This window comes from Microtus pennsylvanicus, chromosome 9, assembly GCF_037038515.1.
Source record: "Microtus pennsylvanicus isolate mMicPen1 chromosome 9, mMicPen1.hap1, whole genome shotgun sequence".
Classification (NCBI taxonomy): Eukaryota; Metazoa; Chordata; class Mammalia; order Rodentia; family Cricetidae; genus Microtus; species Microtus pennsylvanicus.
In genome coordinates, this window is record NC_134587.1 from 7,406,945 (window position 1) to 7,422,872 (window position 15,928).

At 47.3% G+C, this 15,928-nt stretch overlaps 1 protein-coding gene across 1 annotated transcript in view; it reads left to right on the forward strand.

Moving 5' to 3' along the window:
- The window catches only part of Pde11a (phosphodiesterase 11A), a 262,795-nt gene that overhangs the window by 131,920 nt on the left and 114,947 nt on the right, over positions 1 to 15,928 (forward strand). Inside the window, exons 7-9 of the mRNA XM_075984824.1 lie at positions 1,925 to 2,000; positions 4,804 to 4,871; positions 5,771 to 5,863. Of these exons, the coding sequence (XP_075840939.1) occupies positions 1,925 to 2,000; positions 4,804 to 4,871; positions 5,771 to 5,863 (237 nt within the window). The remainder of the gene's footprint in view (positions 1 to 1,924; positions 2,001 to 4,803; positions 4,872 to 5,770; positions 5,864 to 15,928) is intronic.

Consider the following 15,928-nt stretch of genomic DNA (forward strand, 5'->3'; position numbering starts at 1 on the left):
CAGTGCTGTGTGACATCTTCCTTGGCCAAATAAAGTGGGCCCAATTTATTCTAGAGCGGCTGGGGCTACTAACACATAGGTTATACTCAGGAAGCCTCCCTCAGTCTGGCTGCCTCTTCTTCCTGCTTGCTGTTTCTGTCTTCATTCTGATGCTATCCTCAGGGAGAGGGAGAAAGCCATTCTGTTCTCTCCAAAGATAACTTTGATGGATGTGTTTGTTATTGTCTGGCCTCCTGGGAGCCGGGCTCTTCCATTCAAGGCAGTTAATCTTTCTAAGCTTTATCTGATAAGCACAGATGATAACAGTACCTACCTCATTGGTACGGAAAGTGTATAAAATAATTCACAGGGAAGTGCTGAAGGGAGAGCTGGCACACAGCGAGCAGCCAATAAATGTTATCTTCATGGCCATCGTCGGAGATTTGTTTTTAAAGGGTCTAAAGCTATTTTTGATTTCTCTGTGGTCCTTTTGGAGCTTTTTCAAATACTGTGCTCTGAACATTGCCTGCTTGGACACATATCTCATCTTTATTTCTGTCTTTAGTAGACGGAGTTCTTCAAGGATAGTGACTGAGTTCATTTTTATCTCCCCAATACCCTGCAATGTACATAGCAGGCATTAATAACTGTCTGTGGGAAGGTATACTGGATGAATGGTTTATGCTTTTACTTTTTGTTCTAGTTTGTTTATTTTGCATCTGGAATTCTCTTTTTAGTTTTTAAGTAACTTAAACAATTTTTAAGATTGTAATATAGTTATACCATTTCCCCTTCCCTTTCACCCCTCCTAAACGTCCCGTGTATACCCATCATGAAAACTAAGGGGTTTGGCACCAGATGTATGACCACTCCATGGTATGGTTAAGAGTAAGTTATTACTGTATGTATGAGAGAGAGCACAGCCAGAGGCATCTGGAAGACTCCAAGCAGAGAGAGAAAGCAGTAGACTGAACAAGTGTGGCAGACTGAACAGGCCAGGAGAGGAGAGAGAGAGAGCAGGAGAAAGGAAGAGAAAGACAATTTCTGTTTTTAAATTTTTGTTATGGAATTTTACAACATTCATAACAACTTAGCAAGATTGGGTTGGAGAGACAGCTTGGCAGTGAAGGGCACTGTTATTCCAAGGACCCAAGTTCAGGTCCCAAAAACCACGTCAGGTGCAAAACAACTGCCTATAACTCCAGCTCGGGATGTGACACCCACACTCACACACACATTCCCACACCCACACTGAGAGACTTACACATAACTTAAAATAATAAAAAGAAATCTTAAAGCATGTAGTATTATTAAAAGTTACTGTGCACCGGGCAGTGGTGGCAAATGTCTTTAATCCCAGTACTTGGGAGGCAGAGGTGGGTTGTTCTCTGTGAGTTCAAGGCCAGCCTGGTCTACAGAGTGAATTCCAAAACAGGCTTCAAAGCTACACAGAGAAACCCTGTCTTCTCAGAAAAAAAAAAATATTTCCTTGTAGGTTCAAACATTCTTACCAATGGGTATTCCCAGTCAAAGATTAAACACTGACTACTGGTCTAATTAAAATGTATTAATTACCCAGAATCCACTGCAGAATACTTGTCTGGTACCATAACTGTGGCCCGTTTCTCTATGGTTGCAGGGACTGGGCAAGTCAGGCCAATTTTCCATTGTTTGATTTATTTAACGAATTGATTCCATTTGAATTCGACTTTCTTGTGCTGCTCATTATGACATAATAAAAAGAATAAGTAAGTGTGTTTATTAAAAGATTAGGTATAAAGGATGCCGTGGCATTCTGTTCTAGAAGGTGAGAAAACGGTGAGTTAAGGCTAGACTGGGTAGCACCAGATCCTGTCTCAAAAAATGTTATGGTGCCGTGATTAGAAATAACTTTTCCACGGGTAGTTAATAGTTAATGATAACTAGATTCTTTTTTCTACCCTAGGCTGACCAGATATCTGGTTTTCACATAAGATCTGTTCTCTGTGTCCCTATCTGGAACAGCAACCACCAAATAATTGGTAAGACATTACCCATGTGATTCTTTGTGGGGCAACCTTTCTTTAAAACGGAAACCAGGCCCGTATAGTTTTATGTGTCCCCCGTTATGCGTGTGTATGTGTGTGAGAGTATGCGTGTGTGAGAGAGAGAGAGAAAGAGAGAGTGAGTGTGTGTGTGTGTGTGTGCATGTGTGTGTGTGTGAGAGAGAGAGAGAGAAAGAGAGTGTGTGTGTGCGTGTGTGTGCGAGAGAGAGAGAGAGTGTGTGTGTGCGTGTGTGCATGTGTGTGTGTGCGCAAGAGAGAGAAAGAAAGAGAGTGTGTGTGTGCATGTGTGCATGTGTGTGTGCGTGTGTTGCCTCTGACCTCTGGCTAGCCTGGGACCATAACAACCATCCCTCCTCTGGCTCCCCAGAACGTACCAAGCTCTGTCTCCATACTCTTCTACAATTCCATAAGCACAGACTACTAACGAATGGGCATCCATTAGAACAGGAACAACTATCTACTGAGCTCAAAGCTCTAGTAAATTCCAAAGCTGGAAGGGCTCTCAGAAGCCTACCTTCTGAACTTTGTTATTTTACATGGCAGACATTAAAGAACAGAGATGGAATTAGGGAGAGAGCGAGAGGGGGGGGAGGAGAGATTGAAACAGCCACAAACTTAGAGTTAATAAGAGACCAAGATTAAACTTGAGGGGTCCTAACTTTCCGAGGATGTCTACGACCATGTCTGAGCTTTCACACGTAGTGTGGGTGCAGAGGTGTTGGACACAGCTGCACACATAACTTTGCCGGCACGTCTCTAAAGAGACACTTTCCCCACAGTAAGGAAACCGGGCAAAAGCAGCTTCCGACATCTTTCTCCCTCCCTGCCGTCTCCCTGTACCTAGGAAAAGAGTCGGGACCTGGCACAATGGCACATAGCCAAAACCCAGCACTTTGGTGAGAGAGGCAGGAAGAGACCAAAGTCACCCTCAACCACACAGCGAGTTCAAGGCCATCCTGGGACTATAGGAGACCCTGCCTCAAAAATAAATAAATAAAACCTAAACAACAACTCAATCAGAAAAGTGCCAGAGTCAATACAGACACACAGGCAAACAAACAGTTTATTAAGTTTATTAAGCTTAAACAATTAAGTTTAAACAATTAAATTTATTAAGTTTAAACAATTAAGTTTATTAAGCTTAAACAATCATGAAGGAGAGAGATTTACTTAAAACTATGAAAATACAATGAAAATGTGATTTTTTTTTCTTCTAAGAGACATAAGGTGATGGATGTATTTGGTACATAACATACAACCTTGCTTCTCTCTACCACACCCTAAGATTACTGGCTGAGCACAAAGATAGTACTGCCTAACCAAGGACTTAGTGCCCTGGGAGTGTTGTCGAGGTCAGATTGAAGAGGGAGGACAGAGTTTTATGTGTTCCTGGAACTCTTGGTCTTCCTGGCTCTGCATTCTGAGTGCTGAGCTCACAGGTGTGCGTCACCACCCTCAGTTCAGGTGGCCCTTCCTGCTCACGAGGCAAACACTGGACAACTGAGATATACCTGTAACCCAAGTCCTGCATTTCTGGAGGACATCCTTCCCACTGGACTGCTTAGCTTGTACAAATACATTAGTAGGTTATTAAGCATAAAGAATATTCTAGGATCTTAGATGCTAAGCCTGAATACAAATGGGGAATTAGTTTACATCATATATAAAGTTTTAGATATATCCATATTTAAAGGAGAGAAAAATGTCCATAGAAGACAAATTGTATGTTAACCGAATAGCAACCTCACATACAATCTTACATTTCAATCCTAATGATAAACGTCGCTATTACTCCAAAGTCCAGCTATAGTTTTCTTCTTATATGCTAAGGACTTTTCATTTCGTTATATGTTGCTGAGAATCTGGTCAGTTCGCCAGGGGAAGTTAGGTACTTTTAAAAATACAGGCTCACTTTAGAATCAGAGTTATTTTTTTTCTTTCTTGTTTTTTTGAGACAGGGTTTCTCCATGTAGCCCTGACCTTGCTGGAACTCACTTTGTAGACCACGCTGGCCTCCAACTCAGAGATCCACCTGTCTCTCCTCCCGAGTGCTAGGATTAAAGGCGTGAGCCACCACCGCCCAGCGAATCATAGCTATTTTTTTTTGCATATTTCTGCTAAATGGAAGCAGACTGAGGTTTCCAGTTAGAGCACTGTTGTTTTGTCTTTTTTTGTTGTTGTTGCTTTTGGAAGTGAAACACCAACACTTCTGGTAGAACGCCAGGAATGTATTTGAAAAAAGGAAGCCCTCATAAACTGAGACTGTTGAGTGTGTGCGCCATTGGTAGCAGGTAGCAGAACTAACTTTGCTTTGATCTATGTGTGTCCCATAATATCATGTTGTATGTCTTGAGTATGCATGTTGAAAATTTAAGACTTATTTCACATCTTCATAATCCTTTGAGGTAGTTCGTATTTTAACTCTTTGTGCACAGATGAGGAAGTTCATCATTACACATGGTCACACAGTTGGTATTGGAACTAAGGCTCTACCTAAATCCAGGTTCCTAATCACTCTGCCACAGTGCCCCTCCCAAAAACCAAAGCATGTGTGTGGGGGGGGGGATTATATATTATATACAGAGATAAATAGATTCAGTGATATATGTAAAACAGTGTGTACATATTCGAATATACTTGCCAACTTCATCACACCTCCAGCGTGGAGGCGGGTTGAATGAGTGTGTTAAGCTATTCATAGAATTAGCTGCGACCTGTTCTCTCCCAGTGACAATGCCCAGTACTTACAGTGACCACTGTCTCCACTTTCCCTCAATAGGGGTCGCTCAAGTGCTGAACAGACTCGATGGTAAACCTTTTGATGATGCAGACCAGCGGCTTTTTGAGGTGAGCAAATAGACTTAAAAGCCAAGGGCCAGAACCAAATTGCCAGCCGTTTCCTTGCCCGCATTTGTTAGGGTAAACATTAATCTTTCTAATGTAGTTAAACGGGGTACCAGCAAAGAGGAAGATTTAAAAACTATATAAACACAAGGCAAAATTTGATTGTGCTTCCGCTCATCGGATTAGTTTGTGACCTTGGATGGGTCTGTCTTGGTCTCATTGCAGAACTGAATCCCCTCCGCGTCTGTCTGATAGTACTATCCCTGTCTTGTTCTCATGTGTCCAGTCATGAGACCATTAGCCGGCCCCGCCAGGTGTATGTCCCCCGTGTTCTTTAGTCCACAAGGCTCAGTTCCCTGTATCACAGCAGAAGAGGTCAGCTGTGCTCTGCTTTCTCATGGACTGGGCCGGAGTCCGCCCACCGAGTGTATCAGTATCCTTCCTCCTGGCATCTTCGTGCTAGCCGCTGATTCCAAGTCAGTCTCGTTGCCCTTAGCTCTCTCTGCTCATGGCTTCTTTTTCTTACTTTCTTGGCCAAACTATTTTGTAACCTTGCTATTGAAAGGGGCTGTTCCTGGTTAAATAAAATAGAATAATTAAAATCAGCCTACTGCCCACATAATTTAAGATCACATTTAAACACATCGTGTGGTTCCAAATGTGTGACATTATTTCTTCACAGTGTCGTTGAAGTAATGATTTTTTCCTCATGTGCAATGTGAGCTGTAAAGCTCTTACATGACAATAGTAATTAACAACTGTGATGCACTTTTCCCTGAGGCCCACCTCTGAGCACAATAAAATTATATTTTCAGAACTGTCTCTGGTGGCCCGCGGCTTTCATATTAGATTTTGTCTGTGAGTTATTATGGTTTCTAATTAACAGGCTTTCTGTGTCCTAGGCTTTTGTCATCTTTTGTGGCCTTGGTATCAACAACACAATTATGTACGATCAAGTGAAGAAGTCCTGGGCCAAGCAGTCTGTGGCTCTTGATGTAAGTACAGTATTATGTCCGCAAGCTATGCTAAAAGGCTTTGATTTTATGAAGCGAAAATTTGTCCTATTCATGGGCCTTAATTTTTCTAACTTAAAGACTCTCCTCACTGGGTCTTAGTTATTTTATGGTCTTGGGTTCAGTTGGGTAACAAGTGGAGACCCTGTCTTGGAAGCTACTGTGATAGCCGGGAGTTTTTGGATCCCCAGGAGCCCATCCATACACACCCTACCATTAGATATAGACCTTTACACTTGATTTCTTATATATAGATAAGTTAAAATAATTTATCACTGCTATGATCCGAACGTTTGGGAGGCAGAGGCAGGAGGATGAGTTGGAGGGCAGTCTGGACTACATAGCCATCCTGTTAAGAGGCTAGAATGACTGACTGGATTGAAGTGTGAAGGGCCAGGTGTCCCCAAACAAGAGACTCACAGCCATTGTCTCCTAACACCCCCTCCAGCTTCAAGGCCAGTCCCTAGTCCCAGTCTTGGAAGGTGAAGTCTTCTTTGTGTCCCCAGGGAACGTCTACACACTAGCAACGCTACCAACATGTCTTGCCCCACTCAGATTATGACAATCTCACTCTTGCAAGAAGTTGACTTCTGTTGCTGATTTTTTTCTCTTTTGGCCTTGCTTTCCTGCCAGTCAAGGGCAGCGCTCCCTGCTAGATCCCATTACTGCCACCTAGGTGTCCTTCTGCCCCTTAACCAACCTTCATGTCGCTGGGAGCCAAATCTTGGCGACTGTGATTGGTTGACCCTACCCTAGTCCTTTTGGTCTTGGTTCTACTTGGATATTTTCCCAAGGAGGAGGTCTGTTTAGTTCTTTTATTCCATTGTCTCTTCTTTTTCATTAGCAACAACAGAGAGGCAAGGCAGCCATCCCTCAGCCGCAGAGCAGTCACCACCTTAGAAACCTGTCTTTCCAGGAAGGAAGCGCATGTGGTTCTGGGCGTAGGGAGCTCACAGGAGTGTGGTGTGTCCCCTGGAGTTCAGGGGACAGCACAGGGCTGTTCTGTCTTTTAAATCATCTTTTCCCCCAAGGGAAAAAGTAAAATAAAATGCTTATCTCTGAAAGTAGGTGTTTTCCCAGTCAATCCTTATAAGTGGTGTGGGCACTTAAGAACTGACCTTTCCCTTTTCCTCCTTCCTTCCTCCTTTCCTCTTTCCTTTTTTTCCCTCCCTCCCTCCTTTCTTCCTCCCTCCCCTCTTCCTTTCTTCTTCCCTCCCTCCCTTCCTTCTTTCTTCCTTCCTTCTTTTCTTCTTTCTTTCTTAACAGAATGCATGACTTTAATTTATTCTACCCTCCTCAAAAAGCAGCTGATTTCTGTGCATTTAATGCCAGCTACTTTTCTTATTGTGATTTAAAACATCATATCAAATTATGCAAACTCATATATATGTATATAAATTTAAATATATTTTTTATATATTATTTTGTTCCACTGCTCTGGAAAAGTCCTCCTCTCAGACTACATTGTTTTAGGGATACTTTGAATATCTCTCTTGCTTTGCACTAGTGTTTCCTACAGAAGGAGGCCAATGGCCTCAGCCAAGCCAAAAGCAGGCTAGGTGGGCGACAGCCAGCACTCACGTTTGCACACGCCTGGTTCTAATTTGGATTGAGTCCTGATTTCATAGCTGTAGACCTTGGACACTCCGAATATGTTCTTAATTACTTCATATGGCAAATGAGCATTAGAAAGTACATTAACAGTCAAGTAAAATTACACAGGGACAGTGTTTAGAAGCAGTATGCAGCTATAACTGGCATTCTTGGTCCTCCCTACCCATTGGCTCCACATCTGTGTGAGAAAGATCTTAAAAATTATAACTGTGATAAACAATAGACACTCTCCCCCTTGCCATTCTTTTCCTAAATAACATAGAACCACAACTGTCTACTAGCGCTTACATTCCGCCACCTATGGTAAGCGCTGTGCAGATGGCTCAACCTATGTGAGGGGGTATAGCTTATTCACAAGCCCTGCACCCTGGCACCTGGTACAGCGGCAGTGCACCCTGGCACCTGGTACCGCGGCAGTGCACCCTGGCACCTGGTACCGCGGCAGTGCACCCTGGCACCACTGCACCTGATACCGCGGCAGTGCACCCTGGCACCACTGCACCTGGTACCGCGGCAGTGCACCCTAGCACCACTGCACCTGATACCGCGGCAGTGCACCCTGGCACCACTGCACCTGATACCGCGGCAGTGCACCCGAGCACCACTGCACCTGGTACCGCGGCAGTGCACCCTAGCACCACTGCACCTGGTACCGCGGCAGTGCACCCTAGCACCACTGCACCTGGTACCGCGGCAGTGCACCCTAGCACCACTGCACCTGATACCGCGGCAGTGCACCCTGGCACCACTGCACCTGGTACCGCGGCAGTGCACCCTAGCACCACTGCACCTGATACCGCGGCAGTGCACCCTGGCACCACTGCACCTGATACCGCGGCAGTGCACCCGAGCACCACTGCACCTGGTACCGCGGCAGTGCACCCTAGCACCACTGCACCTGGTACCGCGGCAGTGCACCCTAGCACCACTGCACCTGGTACCGCGGCAGTGCACCCTAGCACCACTGCACCTGGTACCGCGGCAGTGCACCCTAGCACCACTGCACCTGGTACCGCGGCAGTACACCCTAGCACCACTGCACCTGGTACCGCGGCAGTGCACCCTGGCACCACTGCACCTGGTACCGCGGCAGTGCACCCTGGCACCACTGCACCTGGTACTGCGGCAGTGCACCCGAGCACCACTGCACCTGGTACCGCGGCAGTGCACCCTAGCACACTGCACCTGGTACCGCGGCAGTGCACCCGAGCACCACTGCACCTGGTACTGCGGCAGTGCACCCTGGCGCCTTTGCACCTGGTACCGCGGCAGTGCACCCTAGCACCACTGCACCTGGTACCGCGGCAGTGCACCCTAGCGCCTTTGCACCTGGTACCGCGGCAGTGCACCCTGGCACCACTGCACCTGGTACCGCGGCAGTGCACCCTAGCACCACTGCACCTGGTACTGCGGCAGTGCACCCTAGCGCCTTTGCACCTGGTACCGCGGCAGTGCACCCTAGCACCACTGCACCTGGTACCGCGGCAGTGCACCCGAGCACCACTGCACCTGGTACTGCGGCAGTGCACCCTAGCACCACTGCACCTGGTACCGCGGCAGTGCACCCTAGCACCACTGCACCTGGTACCGCGGCAGTGCACCCGAGCACCACTGCACCTGGTACTGCGGCAGTGCACCCTAGCACCACTGCACCTGGTACCGCGGCAGTGCACCCTAGCACCACTGCACCTGGTACCGCGGCAGTGCACCCTAGCACACTGCACCTGGTACCGCGGCAGTGCACCCTAGCACACTGCACCTGGTACCGCGGCAGTGCACCCGAGCACCACTGCACCTGGTACTGCGGCAGTGCACCCTGGCGCCTTTGCACCTGGTACCGCGGCAGTGCACCCTAGCACCACTGCACCTGGTACCGCGGCAGTGCACCCTAGCACCACTGCACCTGGTACTGCGGCAGTGCACCCTAGCGCCTTTGCACCTGGTACCGCGGCAGTGCACCCTAGCACCACTGCACCTGGTACCGCGGCAGTGCACCCTAGCGCCTTTGCACCTGGTACCGCGGCAGTGCACCCTAGCGCCTTTGCACCTGGTACCGCGGCAGTGCACCCTGGCACCACTGCACCTGGTACCGCGGCAGTGCACCCTAGCACCACTGCACCTGGTACCGCGGCAGTGCACCCTGGCACCACTGCACCTGGTACCGCGGCAGTGCACCCTGGCACCACTGCACCTGGTACCGCGGCAGTGCACCCTGGCACCACTGCACCTGGTACCGCGGCAGTGCACCCTAGCACCATTGCTCCTGGTATTTGCACCATTGCATTGTAGGTGCAGTTGTCCCAGAGCACTCCCGCTCCTTCCAGGCATGCCCAGTGTCTGCCACCTGTGCCACCACGCAGAAAGGGGCAACCTGGAAATAACAATGGCAAAATAACCAGAGAAAGACTTGGCATGGAAGGAAATCTCTTCCCATTGTCACATGCTGGTAACTTCGGCTCATTTCAGCCACTATCTACCAAAGGGGAAAGAGAGATTATACATATACTGCATAATATCTCCTGCTTTTCTGGCCTTTAAAAATGAAATGACTAATATAGTACCTAGATTTTGTCTAACAATTGAATTATCAATCCAATTATTTTGGTGACTGCTTTTCTTGAATTTCTCATAATTGAGTTTTTAAAATTCTATTGTTAAAATCCTGTTCCCTAAATATGTAATATTCATACTGCACAGCTCTCAGATGCTCTTAAAGCAGAGTGATGGAACAAAGGAAGAACTTGGGAGTCATTTGAACACATTTACTTTTGTTATCTTGATTTCCACTCTGTACAAGCAGCCAAAAGCTCCAGAAAAGCTGTGTTTCTTTGGGTTCCTATTTTCCCAGAGTGGGGTCCTAAGAACAAAGGGAAAACTTTCCCTAAATGTCAGAAAGCAGAATTACAATAGGAGTGTAGATGAGGAATATCAGGTCCTCATTTGGAGCATCAAGAATTGTTCTTTAGGGTGCCCTTCATGGTTATTGCAAATGAAGCCTTACCTGATGCCAGTGAGAATATTTCCAGGAAGTAGAAGTCTGGTTGTTAAGGGAGGCCGCATACAGTTTTACGATCAGAGCAAGGAGCGGAATGAGGGTCAAGCAGAGTGAGAAGGGGCGTGAGCAATCTGCAGCCAGGCGCCGTTTAGTGAACCTCCCCAAAGCCTCTCCAGTCTATTTCCCCTTTCCCAATTTCCACAGCAACCATTCTAAGTAAGGGTTTCATTACCCTTGGCTGGGCAATTGCAATCCCCTTCCTCTTGTTCCCCCTGAGCCATAGTTTGGATTGCCTCACTCACCCCCTCCTGGACCTTAAATCACTCCCCTATTACCTATCAAAATACAAATGTCCTGGCCTCTGGGGCCCTTGAAAAATCTCATACCAAACTACTCTCCTACCCTCGGCTCTCATTTCTCTTCTCGGGGAATCGCACGCTACTCAGACACTTGAGTACCTCATAGTCTGCAGATCAGCCACCTGCTTGTCTGCCATTTGATCCCTAATGTCCCCCACCTTCATTAGTCCCTGTTCCAACTACGCCTCCCCACTCAGAGCTGTCCGTGGCTCAGAGCTTGATTCAAATGTCCCTTTGTCCAGAATGATGTATGTAAATGTCCTTTTGTCCAGTATGATGCCCGTGTGTTTTCCTCTGCCTGAAAATGTGTTCCCTGAAGTATGTGACTGTGCTCTATCTCCCCAACACACGCAGCATTTTCTATGTAATTGGTACTCAGTGAAAATGGATTGAGTACGTGCATTTGTGCTGCCTTCTGCTGTGCTCTTCCAGAACAAGAGTCTGGGGGAAACATTGACTCTTGAAGACTGATGACAAAGGGAACGGAGTCATTCTTAGTGGAAATCTTGGTGCCCGCAGACGGGCACAGCACCGCCTCTGTGTTCTCCGTACCACGAGTAGAGCTGGTTTTGTGGGGAAGGACGCGGGGACTAGGAACGGAGACCTCTTTCCAGGTGTCGTGTCCCATGGGATCCCTTCTTCTTTAAGAATTAAGGAGTCAGCCTGGCTTCCGGAAGCTAGGGAGAAGAGATGAGATCCCAGTGAGGAATCTCCTAAACGCCAAGCAAACTTCCTGTTGTTGGGACGCTGCTTTCTTCTTTCTCTCACGCTTGCCCTTCCCACTGAGCCAGTCTTCACTCCTGGGCAGAGCTCTCAGTCGGCACGCATCTTCTTATACACCAGGGTACTGGGTGTCTGTAAACTGCCCTCTTTTCTGCAGTGAGGAGCCTGTAGCCAAGAGAGTTTACAAGGAGCTTCTTTACATATATTTTCTTCCTTCCTCCCCAAACAGGTTCAGGGCAAGGGAAAAATGGGGCAGAAATGCAGAGCCTGCATGAGCGGTACCATCTTCACCCAACTACTGGGCATCTGAACCACACACCTGTATTCTCTGTTCATCATGAGTTGTTTGCACAAACTCTAGGCAGCTCCATGGCCAGAACTCTCCTGCTAACGGTTTAATTTTCTGATTAGCGTAGCTGCCTAGTTTGTGTGTCAAGTTGACACAAGACTAGCCAGGACACTGAGCATGAGATCCGGGGAGGTAATGGCCCAAGGTGACCATCAGGGTGCAGTTTCATAGGTTTTCAAAACAGAGTGTGACACAAGCCTTTCGTGTGTCCTGGGGCCTCTGCCAGTCCACTGGTGACCTTTGCATTCCCTTTGGCCATCTGTATGAAAAGGAGAGCGAACTGGCAAACACAGATCCTAAGCACCCAGCAAGGAGGGCAGATCCAGTGTGATCCTTCTGCAGTGAAATGGCGTTTCCCCCTCAGCCGGGTGCCACTAAATACATATCGGTCTATGCGGCTGGTTTGCCGTGGTTCTCCTAGCCCTTCCGCCGGACAAGGCCCACAGGCTGCGTGCAGGAAGTGGTTGCCAAACGAATCAAGTAGAAGAAGTACAGGCGACGGGTGGTGGCTGCGCATGGCTTTAATCCCAGCACTCCGGAGGCAGAGGCTGGTGGATCTCCGAGTTTGAGGTCAGACTGGTTTACTGGGTGAGTTCCAGTACAACCAGAGCTGTTACACTGCTCTGTCTCAAAACACCAAAACCGAAACAACAGCAACAACAACAACGAAAAGTACAGGCAGAGAGTACAATCATGAAGTACAGCGAGAGCCCCCTTCAGCACACTCTGGGGCAGTGCTCATGGGCACTGAGAGTAAGTTACTCACAGCGTCTCCTGGGCCCAGCCTCATTCGGAGCTTTACTTTCTGCAAGTCCACCAAGAGGAAAGCAAATTCCTCAGCAGGCCGGGGACTGGGAAAGGATTAATTTTCTGATTAGAGCAGCTGCCTAGACTCGGGGAAAGCAACAGAGAACAAACAGCGCCCTCGTGGGGCTGCTTAAAGAACAGCTCTTTCCTGCTTTTAAACACTGCAAAGCCAGGCGTCCTTTCTCCCCAAGACCACTGCATCTATCTGATAATTGGTAAAAATTCTCAGATTCTAGATTCCGTTTTAGAGAGGGCCTCTGTGTTTTCAGTTAGGTGTTGTGGAAACCAGGATACCTATATCAACATTCAGCCAGATATTATTTTTTAAGTAAACTTTATCTTTAGAACATTTTTTTTTACTTTTCATTATATTTTGTTTTTAAATGAGCCAGAATTTCTATTTATTCATTTCTTGCATTTGAAGTGCTCTTCCATGACATCCTTGGCCCAAGATTCTTTGCCATACTCCTTAACCGTTCCATAACAATAACCGACATTTTATATAGCTTCCTCTCCCGATCTGTTTCATAGTCACCTGGTTTCCTGTTGTCATCAGCAGGTTGATTTGGGGCTCAGCCCAAAGTGCCTCCACCAGCTTGACATGCATAGGCTCATCACAAAATCTCAGGCTGTAAGAGGACAGAGGCAGGGGCAAGTGTGATTTCTTGTGCTGTCTGACAAGTTTAGGATAGATGTAGGTACCACGTATAGGCCAAGCATCTAATTCAGAGAGCTTTCTCACGACAGAGTTTCAGAGACGATAACTCTCAAGTGACAGGCAGCAAGCTACCCAATTCTGAAAGGCCATTCTTGGGAACCCTCCAGAGAAAAGGGAAGTCACAGGTGAAAGTGGGAAGGACTGGAGTGCTCAGCCGTTGGGGGCAACCAAACTCCTCTGCACACCAGTGGAGAGGCAAGCGTGAGGGAGCAAAGGGTGGGTCACAAAAGATGCTTGTGCTGAGTGAAGGGACCTGAACTTAATTCTAATAGTGGAGAATGACCGAAGAGCCTTCAACAGAAGGAGAGTGTGATTCGCTTGGCATTTTAGAGGGATCATCCTGCCATCTACAGAGAGATTAATGTCGGTGCTTTATAAACACAGCCATGTTCCTAACAAAAAGTCGACCGTGTTTTCATTTTATTTCCTGCTGCACGGCATTTGGTGGCTCTCCAAAATCAAATCCATCCTTATAGGATTTGTCCCCGCCGCTGTGGTCTAACAAATGTGCTTCGGGACCACGGACCGAGTTCCCAAACACAGCAGATGTTTGGAGTAATGAAACACGGTTCCCATGGAAACCTTCGGAAGTAACTCTTACTTGGATACACGTGTTCTGGCGTGTTTGGAATTTTTTCCTTTGGTTGTTTATGTCTCATGTCTTTGGTTTTGTGGCATGATGTTTCGGGGGCTTGTAAAAGTGCTTCGTTGATTGGATGCCTGTCTTTGCCCCCAGCACTGTGCGATAGACCCTTTTCCAAAACAGCGTGGAGATGATAGTAAGATTCCCACCCAATAAGGGAGCAGACGGGGGCTCAGTAAGGTCCAGAAGCCTGCTGGGATGGGTTTATAGCCCATATTACTCAGCTGACTACAGGTTCAGATTTGAACTCACATCTCGGTGTCAAAGGCCCCTGTTGTTCATCTGGGGTACAAAGGGTTGTTTGGAGAATGTTTTCTCAGTTGCGGGACTGCTTTCATCCCTGGAACCGTGATGGCCGTGATGGAAGTGGTACAAGAAGCATCTTTAAGGTCCTGCTTGCACAGCAGGGAGCGCACTTCTGAGTGGGAAGACGAGGACAGTGACTACGGATACCGGGAAAGACCCTTTGATTTAAAAGCTCAAAGAGAATGAAACCCCCATGGAAATGCATCCGCTTGCTCTTCTTGAGCTTTCTTGAAAAGCATCAGCTTATGAGCAAGGGACCGCTTTGGCAAGCCCAATGCTTTGGGGTTTACGTTGCAGAATCTAGGACTAAGCCAGGTTCTCCATGATGCTCCAGCAACTCAACCCGAAACGCAGTCCTGTTTAAATCTAATTCCGAGTCTTAATGAGCTGAGTCAGGTTGGGAAAGCAGACAACCTCTGTAGCAGAATCGCCCTGCCTCGACTTGCAGGCTTGTCATGCAATCATGAGTGTGTGAAGCCCGGGTTTGCTCATCCTGATAGGAAGCTGACATTCGCTTTGGGGGCCACGTGGAGAATCATGGTAGCGTTTTATACCAGGGCCGAAAGGGCACAATGCTTTCCACAGCTGGTAAACCGTAAGAGGATTCGAGCAAATGAGACCCTGCACAAGACATTGGCACCGCCTGCCTCCCTCCTTCCAGCCCCTCACATTACATGAGGCTTCACAGGAAGTGTGCACAGTGTAGTCTGTACTTTACACACTGTTCAGAGTCCACAAACAGCCTCCACATGCATGATGGGCCAGGCGCGTTTTAGTTAAATAAAAATAAAAAATGAATTAGAAACGGCCCCTCAACTCCCCCAGCTCTGGCTCTCAGCACATTGGAAATTACGTCTTTAGACTTTCTTTTGGACTTCCTTTCTTCCATTGTATCATTTTTCATTGTTGTGACTAACGCCCGAGAAAAACAACTTCAGGAAGGGATTCTTTCTCTTAGCAGTTTCAGTGTGAGACTGGAGGGCAGGTAGACATCTCACATCTTTGAGGAAGCAGAGAGGGACAGACAGAAAGGGACCGTGGTCAGCCTGAGAACCCACCCACCTGCGACCTCTTTCTCCCCTCTAGGCTCCTACATCTAAAGTTCCCAGCACCTCCCCAAATTAAACCACCAACTGGGGACCGGGTCTTCAATACCTGAGGCTTTGGGGAAAACATTTCATATTCAACCATAACGATCAGTCTGGTCCCTCCTTCACCGATTTGTTCTGGAGGGAAGTCCCAGGAAGGCCGCCCAAAGCCCAGTGTTCTGCTGTAATCAGTGCGAACACTGTGTCTCTCTAAAATGGTAAATCACTCCGGCTGCCCTTCTGATTTTGCAGGAAACTCTAGGGTGAGATGACATAAAATAGAAACACATATTCAGTACCGGGATATTCAGAAATGTGGTATTAAGTGAAGTCCGACTACTAATACTTCCATATACATAAATTTTAGGTTTGGGAAACTTTGGCACATGTTTATGGTTGCTTCAGAAATAGCAATAATCAATCCAACTTTGCTCAGTTAGTTCGA